Genomic DNA, 26,495 nt, shown 5'->3' with positions numbered 1-26,495 from the left:
GTTTCATCAGGCCAGGCAGTGTTTGTCCAATCTTCTGTTTCCTGAGCTCGTGTGAATTGTAGCCTCAGTTTCCTGTTCTTTGCTCATAGGAATGGAACCTGGTATTCTGTAGTAGAGCAGGGCGATATGACCAAAAATATCTATCACGATATACATTAGAAAATTTGCGATAACGATATAACTGACGATATAATTGACACTAGACAAAATACTTTACAACTCCTCAACTTTATTAGTGCAAAAAAACCCAAAAACATCAATGTATTTTGCACTTACACAAGCAGCTTTTTAAGTGCATTAAAGTTATATAAAAAATTTGCAGTGCAAATGCAATTCCTTGCTGACAGTTTAACCAAAAGGCATTTCCAGTGGAAATTGGCCGACATATCATCAGCATAACCATGTATAATATCCACAAAACCTAAAAAGAGGTTATACACACACACAATACGGTAATATTATGTTGAAGTGCAGTACGTATCACTCCGCGAGGCTCCTGCCTACAATAGCCGTAAAGCTCCGACAATCCATCAAGCGGTGCGGCTTCGTAGCTTAGCAAAGTCATACTGAAACATTTGACAGATTTTCCAGCGCCGTATACGACATAAAATCGTTTCAAGGTCAGTAAACACAACCAGAATTCATACATAAGGCACACAGGATTATAAGGGGCACTGTCGAAGTGTGCCATATTTTCCAAAAAACACGGTAATAACGACGGCCCGCTAGCATGCTCTACCAAAAATAGTGCTTTGTTGTGTATCTGACGGACGAAAGCCAAACCAGTTCCACACCAGTGAAGTTGCAGCATTTTTACAAACCAGTTCTGGTTCATCCGTTTCATTCAACGATCCACTTTCGCTCTTCTCATTCTGCGTCGCAGCCATGTGCGTATGTAAACAAAGGCACTGCGCATGCGCGTTTTACCCATATTCTATCGCAATATTTCATTTTCTTATCATTGCCCAACATTACACCGGTTTACCGTGAACAGTATGATATAGCCCAGCCCTACTCTGTAGTCCGATCTGTATCAGTCTGTTCACTCTCCTATGACATCATCAAGGCATTTATCTCCAGAAAACTGCTACAAACTGGCTATTTTCTGTTTCTGAGCACTTTTTGTGAACCCTACACATGTTCAGAGCCACTTAAATCATCTTCCTTCCCCATTCAGTTCAAACTCCAGCAGGTTCTCTTGTACATGCCTACACGCCTAAATGCACTGAGTTGATGCCATGTGATTGGCTCATTATTATTTGCACTAATGAGCAGTTGAACAATAGCCAGTAATAGGTTTACTGACTAATGCATTAGCTGGTGAGTGTATATGATGTTGCAATGGTGGATGCTCATATTAAGCATGGCCAAAATTCCAAACAATGGCAACCTCAGGAGCGAGCAGTTCTCTTTCAAACTCCTGATGCTCACATTAATGCTGTTCTCCATTGTTATGTGGCACATTTTAAAGGTGCTGAAATGGATTAGCTGGCTGGCAGTGCTGATGTTACACTACCTGTGCCATCCACAGGCTACAATTCGAAGGACAATCCTGTTTATCACACAAACATTTCCCAAGTCTTTCATCTGGCTGAGCAATGAAAGTGCAATTAATTTCCGACTCTGCTGTGCACACCTCGAGAACAAAAGCGCGACTCCTTTCAGTGGAGAGGGACCGGCAACAATTTTCCAACCGTCAGAGGACGGATAAAAATCTTCCCCAAGCTTGAAGGACACCGAGGCTGATAATAGATTTACTGACTGATTCACGTGAAGGAGAATAAAGAAAATGTATAATCTGACACATAAACGGCGCCACAGGATTTCTCTGTCGCTACCTGATTTCTTCTAAGTGTCTATCTGAAGGATCAAGTCACAGCTGTCAATGAACGTTAAGCCATTTGCTCTAATGTGCTGGTAATGTCGGGGATATTCGGAAATTGCGCGAAAGTAGAATTCAGACACGCATTAGTCAACAAGGTAGTGGAGTACTTTACACTCTTTAATGGCCATTCAGTCAATGACAAGTACATTTCATCGGCTTTGAAGTAAAGAGTAGTATATTTTAAAACTCATAGGCATAGTTGTACTCTACAATCATGGCATACGCACACAGGGAAATATTTAAAGTCATCATATTGCAGAATTGCTTTGTTTGCATCATAACTTTCACCCTTAGATTTTTTTTTTTGCCAGGGGGTCAGTAATCCCATTACGTGATAACGATTAGGTTCGCCGCAGTGTCCTCATCAACAATTTCAGCTTCCACTCCCTCTGGGGTACACTTGTGAGGAATAACCCACTTAGCCTCCCTTTAAGTCTCTTTGTTACCTTGGGAAATTGAAGTCTGTGAGGGTCCAATGGGCACATAACAGAAGAGAGGGATGTGATGAGGTACTGTAATTGCAATGAAATATACCACATCAGAATGAGCAATACCACCCAAAAACTGTTCTTGGCCAAAAGCACAGAGGTGCTAAACAACATGCACTATGCTGGTTTTGAGATAAGTACAAGTTGCCTTGTGCATCATTTATGAAAACAGAACAGAAGCAAAGGTCTAACCTTCACTCGCGCGCGCACACACACACACACACACACACACACACACACACACACACACACACACGCCTTCTTCCAGAGAAACAGCAGCACTAAGGCCCTGTTTTCTCCTCTGACTCACAAACTGCAGCGAATGCAAACTGAAAATGATAAGCACATTGTTACATTTTGTGAGCACACCAGGAACGCCTCGGCTAATTTAAGTAAATATGAAGTTTAATTTCGTTTGCATATTCCACAACATACTCTCAATTTTCTGTGTGGTACATACACTTCAACAAGGATAATGGAGTCTAAAATAACATAACATGTTCGTTTATGATGATGTTCTGAGCAGTTTTAGAGCTAGTTGTTAAACTGTTATGCATTATGCTGAGAGTCTTTAAATAATGCGTTCACCCATTTCATATACTAAGAAAACAAGACATCTAAGAAAATACTGCCTGACTGTAACTTTTAGGGTGAAAAAGCTTGTTACTGGAGCACTTCCCTCTAAGATACAGCCTTTTCACCCCTGACAGGAGCTCTTGTAATTGATATTGATATTTGTAGCCTTCATTTTCAAAACCAGTCTTAGTTGCCAGTTTTGCTCTTTAATCTAAAAGTTACAAAAATCTACCTTTTTAAAGGGTGGAGAGAAAAAAGGTGCAAAATTGTGCACATATTAACTTTATTATTATTGTACACTGATACATTTGGAGATGGATTGGCATTTGTATATAACTCAAAACTATCAACTGAAACTAAACACAATGTATTAAATTGTTTTTAATTTACTTAAAAGAAACAAAGTATCAGAGCAGTTACATTTTTATCTTATATAGCTGCTCTTTATCTTGTTATCCACGTATCCAATTGCCACATTACACACTCTTTTATGATACTATTCCTTAAAATCTACACTCAAAAATGATTCTTAACCCTCAATAAACACAAATCAACAATGAGTTTATTTATTCCAGTTATTAAACATTTTGTGCTTGGTATGAACTGAATGTATACCAATCAGGTAAATGTCATTGGAATACTGAAAACAAAGAACACATAGTGTAAACAAGAGCAGTATCACTGAAGGGCGAGAGTCAAAACTTTGATCCTTTATTATAATTTTATTACAGTTTGATGACATCAGCCTGTCATGGCTTCATTGTAACATCATAGGGTGTTGTGCAGCTCTCTCCATGACACTTCTTATGATATATTACTCATAATGACCTTTGGCCATAACAATTAAGGTCAAGGTCGAACGCTTAGCCAGCCAAGATGCTCATGTCCCCCAAGCAGTGTTGGTCAAGTTACTTGAAAATGGTAATTAGTTACTAACAGTGTTGGGACTAACGCGTTATTAAGTAACGCGTTACAGTAACTACGTTATTATTGTGGTAACGAGCACGGTAACTAGTTATTATGCCAAAATCAGGAACGCGTTACTCGTTACTGGGATTTAGATAGGGTCGTTACTCGTTACTTCGTGTGGTGGCTATCGCGGAGTTTCCACAGATTCAGTAACATTAGCAAGTGGTGGAGGCCAGCGGGTGGATGAAGGAAAAGGGACGCAGAAGGAAAAGAGACGCGAGGCGGCCGCCGGTCCAAGTGTGAACTGAACTTCAGGTAAGAAGTTATGACCTGCAGTCTCTCTGGGTCAGATATGAACCAAGTTTAAGTGCAGTTTATTTTCGTTATTCTAACTTTTTCCGTACTGCGTGCTAGCTAGCATGACGGAGTTTCTATACAGCTGGGTGGTGCTATGAAGTTAATGATGTTGAACTTTATTTTGTTCATAAGTTATTAGAGTTGCCAACCATCCCGTCTGGTATTCAGAGAAAATATTACGCGTTTCGTATTGAGGTGAAAAGGAACAGTTTGTCCCGTAATTCAGCTACAATGAAAAAGGCACAAAGCTGGAGTTATTCTGTGTCTTTGCTGCACAGCTGCCTCTTCTTCTCTCATTCTCTCCCCTCCCTCTCCTGTTTCTACTTCAATCATGAAAACTGATCAATGATCAGCTGATCGGCTCTCTTATTTGTTTATTCCCCACTTTGCGCCGAAAGAGGAAACCAGCGGATGTCGCGCTAAACAACAGCAGCATGTTTAAGCTTGATCAGCTATTGTTAGAATTTATTTAATATTAATTTCTAGTATCAGCTGATGTTTGCTGGAGCCACAGCTGTAAAAAAGCTGCTGGTCAGGATGTCGGTTTGGATATGTGGTGAGAGGGAAACATGAAGATGAAACCAGGAGATGTCCTTACTGAATCATCAGAGCTGAACAGGTGATGGAGAAACAGGTTTACCTTTTAGGTGACATGAATGAGTTGAAGGGAAGTTCTGAACTGTTTCTGAGAGACAAATAACCCCAGGATCCTTTTCTAAGTAGCTGACAGCTGGTAACTGTGCAGGTGCAGATCTAGCAAAGTGTTGCCAGGGGTCCATGTAGGGCATTAACAGGGAAAGGGGGGCACAAAGAAATACTTTTCTTTCTTATTCTCATTTAAAATGTCTAGCTTTTAAAAAAATAATTATCTGAATCTTACAACAAACGATTGATAGATTGATGCATATATACCATCAAAACAGTGTACATCACTGTCACAATAGTGTTTATTTTCATTCAAAGGCTTTATGATTTTTCCTATAATGGTGGGCCGGTCTCTAGTCAAAATGTCCGGGCCAATTTTCTGTCCCAGTCCAGCCCTGTATGCAGCTCATCTGCAGTCTGGTGTTACCTACATCTTCCTATTCAGAAGGCAGAATTTCCGAGTTCTGAGTACAATCGAAAGCACCACGACTGCAGTTTTTGTGTTGGATGTAAAAGGCGCACATGACGCTGTGACGTAGGCTAGAATCATGGCAGCAGTCAACGACGGTCCAGGCGTGGGATTTCTCTCGTGGAAATATGCACATTATCTTTTCCTTTCTATTGGTAGGTGGCACAGTGCACTTGTGGCAAGTAAGCAAGCTAGAAGACTGGCAAAGTTATGGAAGAAACACATTAACAAGAGAATTCTGAGTAAAACCAAAGTTACTTTCCCTAGTAACTAGTTACTTTGAAAGTAACGAGTAACTTGAAGTAACTGAGTTACTTTTGAGAGAAGTAACTAGTAATGTAACTAAGTTACTATTTTAAAGTAACTTACCCAACACTGGTTACTAATTACTGATTACTTCTCCAAAAAAGTAATGCATTATGTTACTGATTTTATGTTTTATGTTACTTTATGCACATTGCATCAAGCAGAAATTAAATTATATGCAACTGTCTTTGATTGGAAGAAATTTGTTTAACATTTAAACCTATTTTCTGCATATTTCAGTATATTAAAAGAATAATTATATATGCTAAAAGTAATGTCAGTACTTCCGAGCTTTAAATGCTGTATGCTAGTACTCTCTCCCGCACTCCATATTATCCATTGTTGATCTACACACGTCTGTTGCTGCCACGCACGTCGCACGCTTGTACGTCATTGTCATGAGACACTCTCACAAACAAAACCACGGTTTAGTAACGCAGCATGCTTACGGTGAATGTAACAGTAATCTAATTACTTTTTTTGCAATAGTAATCCCTTTAATTACTCGTTACTTGAAAAAGGTAATCAGATTACATCTCTGCCCCTCTTGAAAGCTTATTTTTGTAAAGTTAAATCTGAACATGATATGTTGAAACTGTGGACCCTGGAGTGCTAAAAAAGAGACACACAAACAAACAGAACGATTGCATGCTCCCTCCCTTCATCGGCAGAATAATGTGTATGAAAATTATATTTTTAAATAAAAAAGTTAATTTGGTAACACTTCAAAATAATTCTTTTTTTGTCCTGCAAAAACCTGGCTTAGTATATTTGTGGGTCAATATATTACATTGTAATTTAAATAAAATACCTTGATATTCCATTACATTACAGGGGAATTACTCCTGAGTTGAGGCCACATTATAAAGTGTTACTGGCCATTTATACTGTGTTTATCAGCTATAAAACGAGAGAGTTTTTGAAACTGGAAAATTAGTTTTACCCTCTGCAGTCCTCAAGCTTTATTGACAAATCACATTTGAGCTGGCTTTGGATGCTTGCAGGTAAACAGTCCCTGTGATGGCCAAATGAAGCACTGCATTTGCCAAAAAAGGAGTTTATTAACTTTTCAAAATGTGTCACCGGCACACAGCATAGTAAGCTTTACCCCGCCATATCCACCGGCTACACTGGAAGCCCCCAGATTTTGGCAGTCAGCAGAGAATAGTTTATAGGTTACTGCTGCATGCCTGAGTCACAGTAACAGCAGTACATATCACAGGCTCTAAAATGTTAATCTCGCTAAAAACCTAAAGAAATAAACATGAATTAGTTTTGTCTAAGGTCTAGCAAAGTGAAGTGTGGTATGACTCCCAGAAGCTCCACAAAAAAAGGTTGGAAAGCCAATAATAGGAACAAATGACCAACATCCAGAAACCTCACACAGAGAATCTGAGATGAAGGGTTTAAATAAACTAGAGACTGGAGACCTTCTCTGCAGTAATGCGTAGGAGTATCGACTGATTTTGGAAATGTCTTTTTGTTATGAGGTGAGATGTCTTCTCCACGGTAATCTCATCAAGCAGACACTAGAGTGAAATGTTATTGTTTAACTAACCACGTGTGGGACATCAGTCTTGATAGAGTGGGACTGCAGCTGCAGGGGAAAGCACCACAAGGTCTTTGGATTGCAAGCTGAGAAAAGAAAAGCCTTAATAAAATCTGGAGTTTCTAAAAATCAGATGATGTAGTGATTTAGTGTGTGTGTAGTGTAATGTAATGCAGCTGTGTGGTTGAATGTAGGGCAGTCCCACAGCACCCCCTGGAGGACAGAACAATATAACAGCTGAGAAATGTACAGTGTGCTGTCTGACCACTGTGTGAGGCTTCACATTACTGATGGTGGTTTCAAATAACACATGAGCACCGTGTGCTCTGCAGGGATATGTAATATTTTCATTTTTGCTGTTTCACTCATAAATATAAGCATCAGAAAATTGTATTAAATCTTCTTTTCTTTCCTCCCCTCTCTGTCCTGCAGGTATCTGAAGCCAGACGAGAACAAAAAGTCAAAGCACAAGACTGCTGTGAAAAAGAAGACGCTCAATCCTGAGTTCAATGAGGTATAAACCACAGCTAAACCTTGCAGCATTTCTTTCTATTTTATTCCTGTTTATTGTTGCCTGAGCTTTATCTGGTGCTTTATGTGCTGAGCGACCTTCATAACCCTGGGACCAACAAAAGCCACTTTGACAGGGCAACACTGTTGGAATTTTTCTTAATTCATAACAAGATGGCTTTTTAAAAAAGCTGCAGAACCAAAAAATAACTTAAATAATTAAAGTCCTGTTTAGCCAAGTGTTTACCACTGAAGACGGGCTAAAACTCAGGTGTATTTTATCAGGACTGAACTTCTATTGATCTTCTCTTATAAAACCGATGAGCCAAGTTACTGACTGGTTAACTTATTAAGTGACTGTTTAGTCCTATCAATGCCTGAAGCTCTGAAGCTTTGAAAATAAAGTTTTAATGGCTCTATCTGCACCAATAAATACTTTTTGCAGTGGTAATAATAAGAGAGAAAAATTCATATTTAATGTAAAAGTTTTCTTTATAGTGGCAAACCTTCAGATTTTATAAAACCTGTAGTTTGTCTTCTCCTTTTCCCTTTTCATAGTGTATGCCTTCAGGATTCTGATATTTTATTGCAAATATTACATATAAGAAATATAGTTTCTAACCTGATACATTTAATGGTAAAAACATTAAACAATGATATAACCCAGTCATTTGTCGGCTTGGTTTTAGAACTATAAACACTCCTTTGGTTTATTGAATCTATAAGTGGGCATATTTTGATGTGAGAGCGCTAAGCTGACAGCTAACACTAACAAGCTTGGTTAACCTAAAAAGTAAAACCAACATGAAGGGGTCTGTTTTACATTGTTACATTGTTGTTACATTACTGTTACATTACATCTACATTGTTTTAACCCCCATGGGGTTGTAAAAAGGCTTCAAGTTATATAGAAGTGTATCAGAAAATGTGAGGCTTCAAAACATCAAGATGGCGATGGCGGTTTCATCATGAGACACCGTGTGCTTTAATCCCACAGGTCTAGAGACCAGTCAGCTACCTGCTGGTAGCTGATAGGTGAAACTGGTTCCAAAGAGACATACAGTATGGTACTGCACCAAAAGCCTCCCTGTGGTGTTTGTGGTCACTTGCAGATCAGTATTGTCACATTTAATTTGTATGGAACACACCAAGCTGTCTGCAAACACTTGCCAACTACTCACCAAGCGACAGTAAAAGTTGCACCTTTACAAATGTTAAGGCACAACCTTTACTCTGAAAGTTCAAGTTTCACTGCCACTCAGCAAGTAGCTGATCAGTGTTTCCAGACACGTCACCGTCTTCCATGCAAACTGCAGACAACCACAGCAATCTTCTAGTGTCCAAGAAGGTTTTTATGCATCACCCTCTTTCAACTAGTCTCACCTAGTGACAGCAGTTGCCAGGGTTTTGCCTAGTTTGTCTGTTATTGGTACTCATATCCATCGTTTATGATGGACATAAACATCATAAACGATGGCTGTAAGATTATAATATGTATGTAAAAACTGGCACTGTACTGACAGTTGCAAAGTACAATTAACTTTAACTTTTAACTGTAGTTTGCAACTGTGAGTACTTTGCAAACATTTAGCAGCTGAAAAGCCAGAGTTAAGAGGACAATGCGTTTTAGTTTATAAAAGCAAGTCAGTATTTCTGGCCCAGTTGTCCAAAAATGTAAATAATGTTTGTTAAAACAGGGAGCTTAATATAATTTTGAACGCTATTGCATTGCCTCCAGACCTTTACCATGCTGTATACCGCTGCTTTGACCGTGAAGGAAGCAATTTAAGTAATCAACCTTTATGTTCTTCTTAGCTGAGCCGGAGCTCCTCAGTCTCACAGCCAAACACCTCCCTTCATGGCTGATTTTAAATTGTATTGAAATCAGACAGGTGCTGCTTCGGCCACGTTTTGAACAAGAATGCCAAACATGTTTTTGAGGCTGAACGGGCCACGGGGCAGCTCGGCTCGGACGTTTCTGCTTGTATACGAGTGGACGTACCCCAGCCGAACGCTCACACAGGCCAGCGACTTGACATTTCCTCTGACATTTTTTTGCACCCATACTCTTCCATCACCTCCTGGCCTTTCCGTTGGAGACAAGCAATGAGGTCCTCCTCCATATCGAGGCTCTGGTTTCATTAAGGTGATTGAACCGCAGATTGTTGCTTCGCAAACTGCAAATTGATTTCAGAAGAAAATGCTTGTTTCATTTAGTGGACAGTGGACTGTATCGATTACACTGTCATGCTGTTACAGAAGCCGTGTGTGTATTCCGCATTTAATTTCCTCCGCTCCAAGTTTAAGATACGTTGACACCTTTGCTGTGCTGTGAGTTTCCTTAACTAACGAAAATGAGTCTGGTTATGTAGTGACTGAAAAAAACATTAGAGCGAGAAGAGCTAGATTAAACAGCGTCTTGTTTAAGGCACTAACAAAATATTAAAACCTAATGAGGCGTTCTGAATGAATTTCAGCAGGAAATGAAACAAAAGCTTTCAGAATTGTTTTGATAATTATGCAAACCGAAAAACTGCACATTAGAGTGTTTTTGTGTGTGTGTGTGACGATGGTCCATCAGAATAAATAAACTCTTAAAGCCCCAACGTGGTGATCTGTAAAGATGAGGTATTATTAATCATGTGTTTTGAGAGAGAAAATTGTGGAGCTCTTATTTTGCCCTCTTTTATTTTCTGCAGGAGTTCTGTTATGACATAAAATATGCAGACCTCACCAAAAAGACCTTGGAGGTGACCGTATGGGACTACGACATTGGAAAGTCGAATGACTTCATAGGTAAGCAGTGCTGGGCTTCACTGTGCTGACACTTTGAGACTCCCTGAGGGTTACTGGGGTCTGCATGTTTTTAAGGACTTGTTTCGGTTTGCATTTCCAACATGAAAAGGAATGCAAACACAAACTAACTGCTGCTACAACAAAAAGATGGAGATCAACACAGGTGGGATTGTGTGTTTGTTGTGTAATGAGACTTTTAAGGGCGATGGAAAAGCTGTGATTGTGTGGCGTGGATATTTCACAGTCTTAAGAATAATTGTAACATTATCCATAAATTCCAAAAAAGGGTAAAGAAATCTAAAGAAGTAGCTATTAAACGAGGTCCAACTCAAAAAGATGTCACAACTGAGGTTAATATAATAACATTATGAATAACCCCCCCCAAAACAATGTAATATAACAAGTCAACACATAATATGATAAATCATAATGAACTTACACATTATCACAATATATATGATCACATTTTGAAAAATGTGCCATGTCCTGTGCTTTCAAATCACAGCTGGAATCTTCTGTTTCCTGTTTGTCTGTATAAAAAGCCAATCAGATCTTTGGAGCTCAGGGGAAACACAAGACCTCAGATGTATCTGCAGTACTGTGACAAAGTTTTCACAGCACTCTGTGCAGCCATGTGAAAAGCTAAGTACGTCCTCACTGCTTCCAGAGGAATATAAAGTGTAAATAGCAGCTAAGTGCTAATCAAATGCACTAAATCAACCGATCATCAGTTTGTGTGAGCACCACGGTTAAAGCTTTGGCAATTTTGCTGGTCTGGAGCATTCAGATGTATGTTAACACAATGGCACAATCTTCCAAAGAGAGGACGTCCCAGCAAATTCACCCCAAGGTCGGATTGTGCAGCGCACAGAGAAGCTGCAAAAAATCTCAGACTCAACATGCCTCAGTTAACATGTTCACTGCTGAAGTGCATGACTATAGCATTAGAAAAAGACTGAACAAGTAGGGCAGCACAGCTCAGGTTTGCAAAGTTGCATCCGAATAAACCAAAAGACTATTGTAACAACGTTCTTTGGCCATATGAGACTAAATGTTCAACCATAATGGACAGCACTACATTTGGCATAAATTTCTGGAGGGTGCTGTAACTTTTAATATAGGATGAACATATAAGGATTTTTATTTTAATGTGAGCCGTGCAAAGTCCAGTGATGCAACACACAGAGCTGGAAATGAACATAACTGATTCTCTTTAGTAAACCAACTTATAAATAATTTGTAAAAGGTTTTTCATCTTTAATATTGTTTTTCAGCTGTTTTATGATGCTAAGAATATAAACTGATATTATAATGTGATGCATTATAAGTCTCCTGTCTTTCTAATAAGAACTCATTCTGTGTTTGTGCCTCCTTTTAGGTGGTGTATCTCTGGGTATCAATGCAAATGGAGAAAGGCTCAAGCACTGGTTTGACTGCCTCAAAAACAAGGACAAAAAAATTGAACGCTGGCACACGTTGACCAATGAATTACCTGGTTCATTAAATGACTGAACACACACAATCCTTCGTCCAACCTGTTCGCCGGCTGCACCAGGACTCCCGCATCCTCCCCGTCCTCTCCACCCAGGTCGTCTTCTCTGGGTCGCCCTCGTGTTGCCCGCATCGACCTGAGACGCCTCTCTTTGGGAATACACAGTATTTCCTCTCCACAGGGCTGAGTTTAAAACATACACATCTCATGTTTGTGTTCAACAACACTTTCACACATACAGAAAGGAGGTTGCACCGCTGCTCATTTCATGTTTTTAAGAGAAATTCAATCCACAAGATGACTGACAGGGATTGTAGTGTTGACTTTAAAGGATTCTTGTATGAACGGTGGAAGATAAAAGAAGCAAAATCTATTTGATGAGATCTTTTACAGCAGTTAAAGAATTTCCACTAATCCATAAAGCTGCACAGGAAAAACCTCATGATTTCAATTTCATGGCTATGAGCAGTCTTAGGATTTAAAGTAGTGGATACACTAACAAAGGATGTAGCAAATATTTCGTATTACTAATACAAGTTCTAGATTTGGAGCATGTATTTTCCATTTGGGAAGATGAGAGCAATGCCATAGAGACTTCGTGTAGTTTATGGAGAACAGTCTTTAAAGGTTGAGGTCTCATTATGCTTCAAACCATGTCTGAACCATAACTCTAACTAAAAAACTGCTGTTTTGTTTGTTTGATAGAGTTAATAGTGAAGCTTGTGTAAAGGCAAAAACTCCACAGAGAAAGAGAGCTGGGTTGTGGCAAGAGTTGCCTAAAGCTACTTTATATTGTAAGCCAAATAATCTACAATAATAAACAGCAACCTCTAACAATTAGAAGGCCCCCAATGTGCAAGTAGAGTGACACTAGCGAGAGTGGGAAGGAAGAACTCCCTTTAAACAGGAAGAAACCAGAGATTAATGAGTAAATGCAAAGTGGTCTGCAAACACATCGAGAGTGAGTCTTAAGTAGAAAGGAGTTACAATGCCCTCCAATACTCACTAACTTTATTCTGTAAAGATAGTTTCAGTTATTTTAAACCATAAGTTAATAAAATAATTTTTGCTTTTTGCAGTTCTAAAGCAGAAAACCTTTTTTTTAATTGTGGGTTTTACTTGTTAAGAAAGATATTGCAAACAATATCAACCTGCTGGCATCATATTTAATCCATCTGTGGCCAGTTTAAAGAATATAGTTACATTTGATTTCAATATGTCTAAATTACAACAAAAAAGTATACTTTCACAGCCTCCACCATCTATTTTGAGCTTTTTTCACATTCATAGGGTTTTGCACTGTAAAATTCAGTTAAAACAGAGTTACCTTTACCTCCCAAAGAGTCTGAAGAAGAACATTTAGCAGACACAGCCTCACCTCTAGTGTTTTTCTTCACACGCTAATGTTTTTTAGCCACAACAACAGAATCGTACTTCTTTCCAAATTCACTATAGTGAAATTCAAGGCAATGGTCGTCATTTTGAGGGAGTGGAGCATATCAAATACAGTGTCTACAAAAAGTCCTGGAAGCAGTGCAGGGATTCAAAAGGAGACAAACTTAGAGGGCACAGATGTGTTTAAACCAGGCATGCACAATGTGTCTCTGTAGCTTCTTAGTCATCCAGGTCACGTTAGTGTAGAAAGCCTGAGAAAAGAGACAACTAGACTTCTTTAAATTTGTGAAGATGTTTGACTTCAATAGGTCACATGATGGTCACATGATGGGTTGGGCCAAAGTATGATGGTACCGACCCTCTTGTGACTCGTGATAAATCACATGACCTTTTGTTTTTAGAATTGAAGAAGTCCAGTTACCTCTTTTTTTTTTTTAAAGCTCTTTAGACTTTTTAGCTACGGTGTTGAAGACACACGTGTAAACAACAAGGTTAATATGGCTGCTACATATAATTATATAAAGATGGGATCGTTGTTTGAAGCATGTTGAGGCCTTGATAGGCAGTATCACAACTGGAGCAACCACCCTAACCCGTCCCTGAAATCTAAGGCACTCTGGGTTACTAAGGTAACAAAGTCTGGCTTGAAATCCATGTAAAAACTGATGCTCTCCTTTAAGGTTAAAACAAGAGGTTAAAGAACTAATACGCTAACGTTGAACGTAAATTCCTTCTTAAGGCTTCTTTACAGCAGTTATTCATGGCATCCCTGCATGTTTCTGTATGAGACATGACAAAATGTCACCAACTATGTGAACCAACCACCGATTAAGTTCCACCCGTCATCTGCTGACTTTTGTGGTCGAGGATCGAGGCTCTGCAAGTGTTTGCTCCATTCAGTCATCCCATCCAGACTTCAAAAAAATCAGAAAAACTGAAACCAGTGAGCGTTATAATATAATTGAGAGGTGAATCATGGGTACAAGGCCGCAGCGCTGTTTTCAATCAGCTGGATTTTCTTTGTGGTCAAAAATAACTTCTTAAGTTTGAGACTTCTTAAGAGTGAAAGAAAATGGGTTCAAACGTCAAGGGCATGATTACATTTCTTTCGAACTGCAAACAGCAAAGTGCCCCTGAGTCAATCTGAGGCAGATGGTCACTTAGACAAGTGCAAAAAACACAGAATAGTAACGATACTGTGGGGTTTTGTGATTATCCAGGAGCTGCATGGATATGAATATAGGCAGAAAAATCTCATTGTTCTGATGCTCTGTGGTCATATTTCATGCAGAAAATAAGAAACATCCATAGTCGCTATGTGCAGTCGTCACGCCACACAGCGTGCTCCAGTGTTGGAAAGCTGAGTGCAGCTGTAATCAACAACAGAATGAAGTTCAGTGGGTGACCCGTCTGGTGAAAATCACTTGTTGAGCCACAATGCCACCTGATTGGGAAGCTCTATTGTGTGTGTGCGCGTGTGTGTGTGTGTGTGTGTGTGCAGCTTATTGTTTACACTACTGAAAATTAGTTTCGCTGATGGCATTTTCAGCTGGATGAAAATGTACCTGCTGTTTGTCAAAAGGGCCGAATTTCAAAAACAGGAAGTTTACATCAAATGTTTAAAAAGAGAAAAAATAGAAATTAAAACACAAAAAGCATGTATTGTTTACAACAGCCTATTCCTGCTGAAGTTCAAGTTTGCTGCTAAACGGGCAAACGCGCCCTCTTTGGCTGAAGTCACTGCGGTCGTTCAGTCGTGCAATGCGACCTTCGCTAAGACGGATGAGAAGGGCAGCATTTTTAATATACTAGCAGTGTATGTGTATTGTTACTATATTGTTGTTTTTTTATGTGAGCACCTCCACTAGAAATGTATCAAACAGAATGTACATGTTTAACCCCTTCTATTCCACAGTAAGTCCTGCACCTTAGTGCTCTGTAGTGTTCATATTGTTCATACGTCGGATCTGAAGCTCTGTATTTGAGCACACGTATCTGGGAATAGAGATGGTTGAACTCACTCCCCTGCAGCGGACTACCAGGGCTTATCTCGCTCAAAAAATTCTAAGTGAGTTAACATTTTACTTTGAATGACTTATGATTGTTTTAATTTTAATATATTTTGTCGAAGTGGACCTACTATGCTTATCCTTGCTTTCTGTCACATACATACTGTTCCAATGATCTCTGCTCGTATTAATTACGGTCAAAGGTTCAAATACTGAGCCCAGCATGCGTGCAGGTAATTCCTGTGAGCCAATTTCATTCCTGTTTTTCAGGAAAGTATGATGTGACATCATTCTGGGCTATTTCAGGATAAAGAGAGTAAGTCCTGAATTTGGTCACTGGGAGCTGCTCTGGTTGTTTGATTGAAGGGGAAGCTAATCCTACGTGAGCTGGATTCTGATATTCCAAACTCCAGGAGAACTATGTTCTCACTTTTTTTTTTAATCAGTCATTATAAATAAAAACAGATCTAAGTTATATTTTAAGTGTTAGTATGTTAGCTAAGTCTTGCTTATTTGGTTGACCTGCAAATTTTCATTCAAGTTAGATGCACGTCATTTCGTCTTGTGGTCAGTGGCTCTGTGCCCTACAAGTGAGCCCTGCCCCTCATTTTGAGAACCACTGGCTCAACAGACTGGTATGTTTGTGCCTGGGTCCCATACAGCAACCCCCGGGACTCGGACCGTGAAATTTATGGTTTTCAGGGTTTTTATCGGTTTTTTAAGCGTTATTTTTTGATCTTTTTTTTGTTAACTCGGTTTCCCTGGGTCTTTTTCCGTGTGTTATGAATAAATCTTGTTTTCTTTGTTACCGGTACTGGTTTTGTTTTGTTGCATTTATCCGCAACACCTTAATGGCCGGTTCCTGAAAATATTGTCGGACATAAACCGGTCCGGGGCGCAAAAAAGGTTGGGGACCGCTGCCATACGGAGCCTACGCACCGCTTTTACGATTACTGATGGCATGTTGTAGTTGTGCACTGCCATTAGGGGGCAGTGTCAGAAATAAGTGACACAGCACAGTCTGTGGGCTGGTCTTGCTTGTGTTGTTGTTGCGATATAACCAGAGGTGTTTTACCTGGCAAGGCAGGACAATGCTTGCCCCGCGAGAGCAGACAAACTTTAAACTACAGCAGTGCCGATGTTTAAAGACTGTAATGACAGATGGAGAGCCCATCCACGTGACCACACTGTCGTTGGTGGTGTCAGATTCTTTAGAGCATATTACAGCTAAAGGGGCGCCTTTGTATTTCATGCCTAAGGCTGCAACAGACTTTCACCACTGGATACACAAAGAGGGGCTGAAATGTTAAAAACAGTTAAAACTGGCCTCTACAGGCACTATCTTGCAACATTTTTAAATCTTTGATGTGGTTTTTTCGCATTTGTGATGAACACCACTTTCACTCCCGTTCCTATTCAGGCCCACTTTTAAACCAATCAGTATTCAACGTGCGACCTATAAAAAAGCATTGATTTGAACCATGATTCATTCAGAGCTTCTCTAGTCCAGAAATAAAAATACTGAGCTGGAAATGAGCATAGCAGGTCCACTTTAAAGTTTACCCCGAGTCCCTGTGCAGTCCTGAATCCCAGGACTCAAACCTCAGATCACCAGGTTGGGATGCATGCCATATATAGTTCGATTCCCCAGTACGACCCTTTTTATGCATGTCCTCCACCACACCCGGCTTTCATCCACCGTGCACAGGCTGGTGACCCAGAAGCAGCGCACAAATACTCCTCACGTAGCGATCGGGATTCCTGTCAGGCTTGCAATTTAGCTAACAGCTTTTTGTCATTACCTCACGTCACTGTAAGCGATCGAGCAGGCATGTTTGGGCTTTTTCTTTCAGGAGCATGTCGACTCTGTCGGTGTGGCTGGCTGCTTTTGCAGTCGTATCATTTTAACTCACTAGTTGCAGCTGTTGGATTGTGAAGAACAGCTCTAATGTCCATTTGTTATACTATTTGACCTTCTTCACCCAGTTTCATTACTGACACAGTGCTGTTTGAATAATTAGATTCCTTTTCGCGCTTGCTTCCGTTCATTTTGAGGAAAAATTTGATTTTGATAAGTGATATCGCACCTTCAAAGCTGGGGAATGAAATCTTTAACGCATTTCAGCTGGCCTCACGTCTCCGTTTCCTTTAAGTGTTAACAGTCTCTTCAGCCCCATCGATACGGGAGACACAAGGCGGCTGTGAAACTTTGCTGGCATCTCAATATACTCCTTAACACAGCAGTGGTCCCTCTCCTCCCCCCCTCCCCGATTAATATGTAATGAATAAAACTGACATGTGATTTCGATTTTGTAATCTGTCTGCCTTTGTATGCAAGCTCAATATTATATAAAAAAAAACATAAATGCATGCATATGTTCTTGGTTTTGTCATGAGATGACTTTGCCTAATGTTTGATACTGTTTTCTGTATGAAAAAAAATATGACTGTGGATGCTCTAAGATTATGCTACAAGTCAGTCTTTCTTCTAGACTACATTTTGTACCTTTGAACACTATCGCATTGCCTGTTTGGCTGCTGTATTGACTATCTGGAAGCGTGATTTGATGTGAATTAAATTCTCTCCTTTGTTGTTTTTCGTTTCCTTTTGAACACTCAGGCACTTGTTTTCATTTTTCTGAATTTGTTGAATGTATGACTATAAATGCTTGTCTCAAATTATATTTTAGTCCTATGCCAAATGGAAAGGTTGTTGTGCCTTATTTCTAATAACATGGGTCATTTCACTCATTGCAAGGTGCAGGTGAAAGTCTGAAATGTGGCATAATTTATTTAGCTCCGGTCAGAGTCCATGCAAATGATGCTTCCAAGCAGCAGCAGCAGCAGGCGCTTCCTGCCAGATCACCGACACTAGTGTTCTGTATTTTGACGGGAAAGCAACAGGAACTCCGTTACAGCGATACTTCCTGCTAATTAAAGGCCAGTATGATCACGCAAGGTTTTGTCTGCAAACTGCATAAAGGCAGGTGACAAATTAAAGAAAAAATAAACCCTTGAGGCTTTTTGTCTCACGGAATCCAGCACCTCTATAAAAAAGCAGAAGTCCACTTTGCACCTTCAAAGACTGTATAAATGATAGATGTAGCCATTTTGATGTCACTCAGTCACAAGTTGTTAGTTGATATTCTGGATATCCTCCTTTCTGCAAGTCAAAATGGCCAAACTTTAGTAAATGGACTTTATATTTTATTCAGCTTGGTAAAAAAAAATATGTGAATGAGCCTTTTTTGCAACTGCAGCTATCGCCCCCTGGTGGTCGTTAAAAAGAATCCAGGTTCAATGCACTTCCCATTTGCAATTATTATGAATTTGTTCAGACTAATCTTTATCCTAGAATTGTCAAACATATGCTGGTGGTTTCTACTCCCCACGTGTCACCGAATGGTTTGTGAAAACTTGTAACTTAGATGCTGTTGCCTGCACAGATAGATATTGCAGACAAAGCTTTCCACTACCCGCCATTAAAACATGTAATAAAGGAATATAATTTAAAGAATATAGATGCCAGAGGGGAAAATATTTATCAGCTCTTCACCAAAAGTGTGTTGCACGGAGGTCACTCCTTTGGAATTCTATCTGCTATCATGAGACTGAAAGCTGCCGTGTGGTGCGCAACCAAAACGGTAAATAATCCCAAACACACTGTCAATAAAGAACAAGCAAACATGGATAGAAAAAACACACAATGAAACACTACCAATCATGGATTGGCCTCCCCAGAGCCTAGATGTCAACAATTATTGAGGCAGTGTGGGATTATCTTGAACGAAAGGCAGCAAACATCCAAAGAAGATCTTTGAATATCCATCAGGAAGCCTTAGAACTATTCCTGAAGGCTACTTGCCTAAGAAAGTTCAGGGTGTGTTGGAGAAAATGAATGTTGGACTTCTGGAAGTACCCTGTAGTGTCTTTTGGGTCTTGTAGGTTTTCTTTGTGGCCAAAGTTTGACATGAATACCCTTCAAATGCTTAATTGAATTGGGATTTGAAGAGTTTTCACCGTGTAGTGTTCATCAAACTGTTGCTGAGTGTTTTCTTGCAATGCAGCAGGGCGTGTTGTTACACTGATGGGTCTGCAATGCTTAGGTGGGTGCTACATGTCAAAATAGCGCACACATAAGTCAGCACATAAGCAGAACACTCATTTGTAACGAGATGATTCGTATTATTCACTCCACTGTGCCGTGGCTTTAATGTTGTAGGTGATCTATCTTGCAGTGGGAGCTGTTTTTATTCAGAGCACAGCTGCATTGTATATGGCTATAGAAAAGACGAGGCAATTTTTCAAGCAGTTTTCCTCTGAGACATTATAAGACAATTCAGAAAGATACAGATCTTTTCTTTCGTGCCTTTAGCTGCGTTGGTCTTGCAGAAAACCATATGGCTGCACAGATTCAGAAGCTGGGAACAAAGAAAAATCAATTAGCTGTGTGACTGCCTATTTCTGTGTCCTTTCTTCCTCTAATACAACCCATTATAGGCAACAGTGAAGGAGTCTGAACTGTCTGCCACCTTCATTCAGGTGTAAATATGGTGTCCCAGATGCTCAGTGATACTGCTGGATGGATAACAAAAGTTCTCTGCAACTGTTTTTATGTAACCACCTCAGATTACCATTGTGTTTATCAAGAGGAAGAACCTCGAGTGCTATAATTAGATGAACTAGTTTAATTAATGTATATTTTTGCTGCATGAACAGATGATTATATGTCTGGTGAATGTGTTAGAGAAAGCCAGTTTCTTCAATAGTATGGACAGTACACACACAGGGGCTTAACTAGTGCTCAAAATTCAGCTTTGTGCAACAGCATGCACAAGGGTATGCTCTGCAGAAACCCAGTAACCCAGTTTATTTGCTTACAGGTTCTGGGGAAAGTGTTGAGAAGTTGCTTTGAACTTTAACATGTAGAAGTAGCTATTATGAATTTGTCTATTGGTTTTTGAAGTCCTGTCTTAAAATCTCAAGATGAGTGTTTTGCCAACTCTTTCTTAGTGTTCTGAAACTGGATGTGGTGAGCGAGGGCAAGTTTGACTGTGAAATTATCCGCTCATTGTCACTGATCAATCACAAGTCATGAGGCAATGAACATACTGAGAGTAATCCTCCTTTCTGAATCAGATTATGACCAAGATTTAGAAAATGGACTTTAATTTTCTAATCCAGTGCAGCCTCTATCTCTGGCTATCAAGCAGTTAGCAACGTTAGCAACTACAAAAATAACATCACATTTAGAAGTAACAGATTGTGGACTGGAGTTAAAAGATGTGCATAGCCACGATGTCACTACCCCTTTTGTTGCACAGTGTGTTGCTAGCTATAGGCCGTGCTGCTGTATTTCACAGGCAGAGAAAAGAAAGCGAGCTAACTTCACTAAGAGATGGAGAAAGAAAGATAAGAAAGACGAGACAGGAAAGGAAGAAGAGAGATTAGATTTAAGGGTAAGGACTGCTCAATTGTATCTGATAAACTGGACATCTTAAGCTTAAATGGAAGTCTTCATGTTTTTAAATTAAATATCAGGTCACTACATGTGGCATTAGGCTTTTTTCATATTGTGATACATCTGCAAATCAAACTGAGATGGACTAACTGTGTTATTTAAATGTTGCAGGTTAATCCTCTGCAGGTTAGTGCAGGATAAACAGGTTTGTTTGCTGTACTGTGATGGATTTAAGAACGATGTGTGACGGTGACTGTGGTTTCATGGGCAGAGTAAATAGATGCTGACATCCATTGACTGAATTCCACCTTCATGCCAACTTTATCTAGAAATCATCTAGAAAAAAAAGAACTCTGTTTCCTGGCACAAAACAGACCAGTGTCCCCCCTCCAAGTATCCTCCCGGGACCAACCAAGTAAGCCATCTCACACAATCTGAGCAAAACTCTCTGGGACAGCTCTGTGGTTTAACCTGGGCTAACCTACCTACCCCTCTCTCTGTAAACCATCCCCAGGAATTCCTCTGACTGATATCTCCTTCAGTATTTGTCATTACGCAAGAAACCTTTTGAACTCTGAGTCCACTCAGCTTTATTGAAATTTTGGCATAGGACAACAACACCACAAACATGGTTATTAGGTTGAGAGGATCCAGTTCAGTGACTCAAACTAACAAAGAAAAGAATTCACTTTTTATGCTATCTATTGGATTCACTTGGTTTAAAGGGCAATACAGGACCTCCAGGTTCTGAAATTTTGGTGCTGACTTCATTTTTTACCTCTTGAGGTTGCGCCCTTGCTAGAGAAATGAAATTGAAATTTACACCAGTTAATATTGTGTTGGTTCCCCTTTTGCTGCCAAAACAGTCCTGACCAATTCAGCTATTGGACCCCTGAATGTGTGCTGTGGTATCTGGCACCAAGACGCTAGCAACAGATCCTTTGTTGCTAAGTTGGGAGATGGGGCCTCCATGGATCAGACTTGTTTGTCCAGCACATGCCACAAATGCTTGATTTGATTGAGACCCTGTAAATTTGGAGGCCAATTCAATACCTTTAAACTCATTGTTGTGCCCCTCAAACCATTTCTACTTTTTGCCAGGGAGCATTAATCTGTTGAAAGAGTCCACAGCTATCAGGGTATACCGTTAAAGGGTGTAGATGGTCTGCAACAATGCTTGGGTAGGTGGTACGTGGCAAAGTAACATCCACATGGATGACAGGACCCAAAGCTCTTATTCTCAGATGCCCATTGTTGGACATTGAGTGGTCTACAGCTATGTAGTTACATACCCAACAAAGTGTGATGCACTGTGCACTCTGACACCTTTCTATCAAAACCAGCATTAGATTTTTCAGCAATCTGAGATAGTGATCAGCGTAATGATCAGTGTTGCTGCCTTACCAGGTGTAACAATTAAGTTTAACATCCAGGCATTCATGAAAACAGAATGTATTAAATTTAATGGAGTTAGCAGTAAGTTAGCTCGCTAGTTTCCACCTAAACATGATATAGCATGTTCTGACTGAGAGATTTCTGAAAAAATTAAAGCGCACAGCTCTGCTATCACTTCCAACATAAATGAAGACAGAAAACTAAACAGCACGGAGTTTTGTAGGGTTACTGAAGTTGGGCTAGCTGGTACATAATGATGTGCTATGCGATTGCTAGCGACACAGCTATGTTAGCATAACATAAACACAGTGAAGCTGGAGGATGAACGCCAACTTTTTCCACTCGATAAAAGTTAACGTGAGGGTTCCCGATGGTGTAAACGGACCGAACTTCAGTCAGGAGAAGAACTGAGATAATCCATCCATAATATGAGGTTAGTCGTTAATATACTGCAACAACATGGGAAAGGAGCAGCTGCGAGAGAATTCAACATTAATGAATCAATGGTACGGAAATGGAGGTAGCAAGAAGAATAAGTTGAGTAAAGTTTGATCTGATTTTGTTTCGCCTAATGCACCTTATGGTCTGAAAAATACAATACTGTATATTCCACCCACTAACATGTGCCATGATGAAGAAATGATCAGTGTTAAACACTTCATAATAGGTCATAATATTATGCCTGATCGGTGTATGTTCTCATGAGTTGGTGAGGATGAAAGTAGAGGCAAAAAAGGACTCCAAAAAAGTTTTATATAATATTGTGCAATGAATTTCTTCCCCAGAGTGTCTGGCACATCAGTAAATAATGAACAGCTTAACACCTATGTAGTACCACACAAGTAATATGTCTAATAATAGATAGGCTTCACGTAGGACAATGGACAAAAAGTTACAGACAGGAAGGTTTTCTATTTTTGTTCTTTTTCTCACTTTTTATCTTTACGCAGAAAGAAGGCTCATTGCACGCTGCCTCATTTATCTGATTGCCTAGCACATGTTCAAAGCCCATCCTTTTACAAAGTGCATATTTCTACCTGTTAACAACATCTCTGCAATTACTGCGTGACAACACATCTGTTAAACAAAAAAAGTAGCGGCATAATAATTCTTCCGTATGCTGTGAGGAGACAGGAAGTGGCATTTTGTCTGACAGCCTACATTAGAGGTATATTTTTTTAGGCAGATATACACAACCTTGGAGGATAACCATTTACTTTGCTGTCAAGAACCACGTTTTTAGGACATTCTGAATTTGTGATTTATGTCTTTGAGCACAACAGAAAATGAGGAAATTTGAGCTTTCAGCCATCTATCTAACAAATGGAGGAAAAAAAACATGAAATGATGAATGAGTGGCTCTGGTGGCTCGTTGAGTCTTGCAGCTGAACTCTGAGGACTCCGCCTCTGCAGGTAATGAGGAAAAAGAGAACATTACAGCCAACAGAGACACAACAGCATAAACAAGGCAGTCCAAATGAAATGTGAAACCGAGGTCAACAAACTCATTTTCCTGACAGTACCCTTTCAGGTTCTAAGTGCAATTTCCCGATTTGATGATAAATATCAGCATTGTTTCTGAGTGTTAGTAAATGACAGTATTTCCACCTGATCTGCTCATTTCACGGAGCCAAGCGTGACCATGGCAACCACAGACATCGCACGCTCGGAGCAATCAGGCCATGAAATTCATTTTTAAGTCAGCTGGAAGGTGTCCACACGGAAACTGAGCACAGGTACTCTCCATAGTGTCAGGGCTTCCCATTAAAGAGAAACTGGTATTCTCATTGCCAGCTCCATATTTGTTATTCATGAACTCTGCTGCATGCTTCAAAATTCAAAATAATTAGCATTTATCTTATACTGGGCCTCGGTGGAGAAGCAGAACAGTCCTGCAGCTTCCCTGCCTGTATGGCTTTCCTATGCATCGTCCAATTTTCTTCCACAGTCAAAAGGCATGACTCTGATATTTGCCATAAATGTGATATTCAGCTTCAATTCGGTTTTATTTATACAGCGTCAAATCACAGCATCAGTCACCTCAAGGTGCTTTATATTGTAAGGTAGACCCTACAATAATACATACAGACAAAAACCCAACAATCATATGACCCCCTATGAGCAAGCACTTTGGCGACAGTGGGAAGGAAAAACTCCCTTTTAACAGGAAGAAACCTCTGGCAGAACCAGGCTCAGGGAGGGGCGGTGCCATCTGATCAGCTGTTCCTGAATGTACCCAGGACTGAGTGTAAACTTAGAGGAAACCGTGCTTTTGCTGTAGCAGCTCCAGACAGGCCTCTTCTCTGCCTGTTTTTACATCACTTCTGGAAACCCACGTCTTCACCCTGGCATTTCACACCCTGCTAGATGTTATTTATTTATTTATTTTTTTAGGTGATTGTAGTGAGATGATGATGTTGATTTTAGTGAGATGTTGGTTTTTAATTCATTTTCATTTCAGTTGTTTTTTAGTCGATTGTATGTTGTTGTTTTTAATGTAGGACTGTTTTAATTTTATGTATTATGTGTTTTATTATTTATTTTGTTGCTGTTTTGTTTGATCTATTGCTCTTAACTTATTTACTGTACACACTTTGGTCTTGTGCTGGCTATTTTAAAGCTCTTTATAAAAAAAGTTGGACTGGATCTGCCGCGAATGGTTGGGGTGAGAGAAGGAAGACAGGATAAAAGGCCTAACTGTCTAAGGCCTGTCCAAGGTATCCTGCCTTTTCCTCAACTGGACCCTGAGTTGTGGTCAAGAAATTGGATGGAAGACCTTCCTTTAGTTCCCCATGAAACAGAAGATTTGAGCAGCAGGTGACTGGAGCATCTGTGCTCACAGCCAGACCCAAGGTGCTAAGATGTGAGACAAAAGTAGGGGGGAAAACGATGTATGAAAAGAGCAGATTGAAGCCAAAGCTTTTGGCTTACAGGTGGACTCATGTTCTGCATCATGGCTCAAAATAAGATAAATAAGGATTTCATTTTTAATTATGCAAAGCCCCCGGAGTAGAGTCCAAGATTAAAAATATAGAGTTTTTAAAGAGTTTACACTGACAGGAGACACTAAAATATCAGCCACTCAAAAACAAGCAGTGAGAAAAGAAGACATTATAAAGCACTGTTAGGAGCAGCATTAAGAAAGCTTAAATGAGCTTAAACAGAGAACTCAATAATTCCTTAATATGAATGAAGTCAAATGTGAGTGTAGCTTGATGCCCTGCTGAACTATTTTTGATTATAAGGACTTTGTGTTTCAGTGTTACCTGTGCTGTTTATTTAATTATAACACAATACATTCTCCTTATATATGCTCAAGATCATATAGAGGCGAATTGAGCATGCTTTAGGTACAGTGGAAATACAGGACTTGGTGGTTCATATCTACTATCAGTTGGTTCATCGTCCTGCCTCTGTCTCATTCAGTGTTTATGTCTTGGTCCCTTTGTGTTTTCTTGTTCTGTTCATCTTGCCAGATGTTAATATTCAGTATCAGTCCTCTTTGGCTGTTTCCTGTTTTACTTTGAAGGTTTGCTCACCTGTGTCCCTCTCCCTCCTGGTACCCATCAGTAATGAGTGTATCAGTGCGAATGGCCTCAGGTTCCCTTTGTCCTTTTGTTGCAGTGTCTGTAACTATCCCTGTACTTTTCCCTTCATGGTCTGTGGTGCAGCTTCAGCTTTTTGTTACTCAGTTTATAGACTTTGTATTTTGGACTCTGCACCAGCCCCAATAAATGGCCGGCTTGTGTTTGTTCAGTCTGATTTGGGTCCTCTCATCTCTGCATTTTACAGAGTCGGCAAGATTTGACACTTAGAGTTATTTGTCTTTAGTGATTATCATAAAGATACAGACAGGCAACAACCTTCATAAAATAACAAATGATTTAACAACACACAAAGCCACGAGTTCTTTTCTTTCTTTCTTTCTTTCTTTGTTTGTTTTAAAGGTCAAATTTCAGGGTTTTTCTGAGTTACGATCCTAACAGGTTTCTAAGAGACCCGAGCTTTGTACTATGAAGCGAGTCCAACACACCCAGTCATCTCGATTCACTTACCCCAATCATCAGCATCTAACCAATCACAATTATGGACAAGTGTTCTGGCATCACAGCAACTGATTTCACAAAGGAAGATGAAATTAATTATAATATGGGAAAACTGCAAAGAGGTTAAACACACAATACAGACTGAAAGTAACACAGCTGCTGAAGATAAATCAGCAGAGTGTGAGTGTGTGACAGGAAAAACCCTTT

The 26,495-nt window shown here is 39.8% G+C and overlaps 1 protein-coding gene across 4 annotated transcripts in view; it reads left to right on the top strand.

The window, feature by feature from the left end:
- Positions 1-12,002, top strand: part of doc2b (double C2-like domains, beta) — a 180,008-nt gene extending 168,006 nt beyond the window's left edge. For all 4 annotated transcript variants that reach the window (XM_085364704.1, XM_085364706.1, XM_085364703.1 and 1 more), the window contains 3 exons: positions 7,617-7,698; positions 10,394-10,490; positions 11,869-12,002. In XM_085364704.1, the coding sequence (XP_085220830.1) occupies positions 7,617-7,698; positions 10,394-10,490; positions 11,869-12,002 (313 nt within the window). The remainder of the gene's footprint in view (positions 1-7,616; positions 7,699-10,393; positions 10,491-11,868) is intronic.
- The last annotated feature ends 14,493 nt before the right edge of the window (positions 12,003-26,495 follow it).

Source organism: Diplotaxodon limnothrissa, linkage group LG10 (assembly GCF_057381915.1).
Source record: "Diplotaxodon limnothrissa isolate DT_005_m linkage group LG10, D_limnothrissa_male_GT1.1, whole genome shotgun sequence".
NCBI lineage: Eukaryota > Metazoa > Chordata > Actinopteri > Cichliformes > Cichlidae > Diplotaxodon > Diplotaxodon limnothrissa.
The sequence above is the reverse complement of the archived record's forward strand: the minus strand, read 5'-3'. Positions and strand labels throughout refer to the sequence as shown.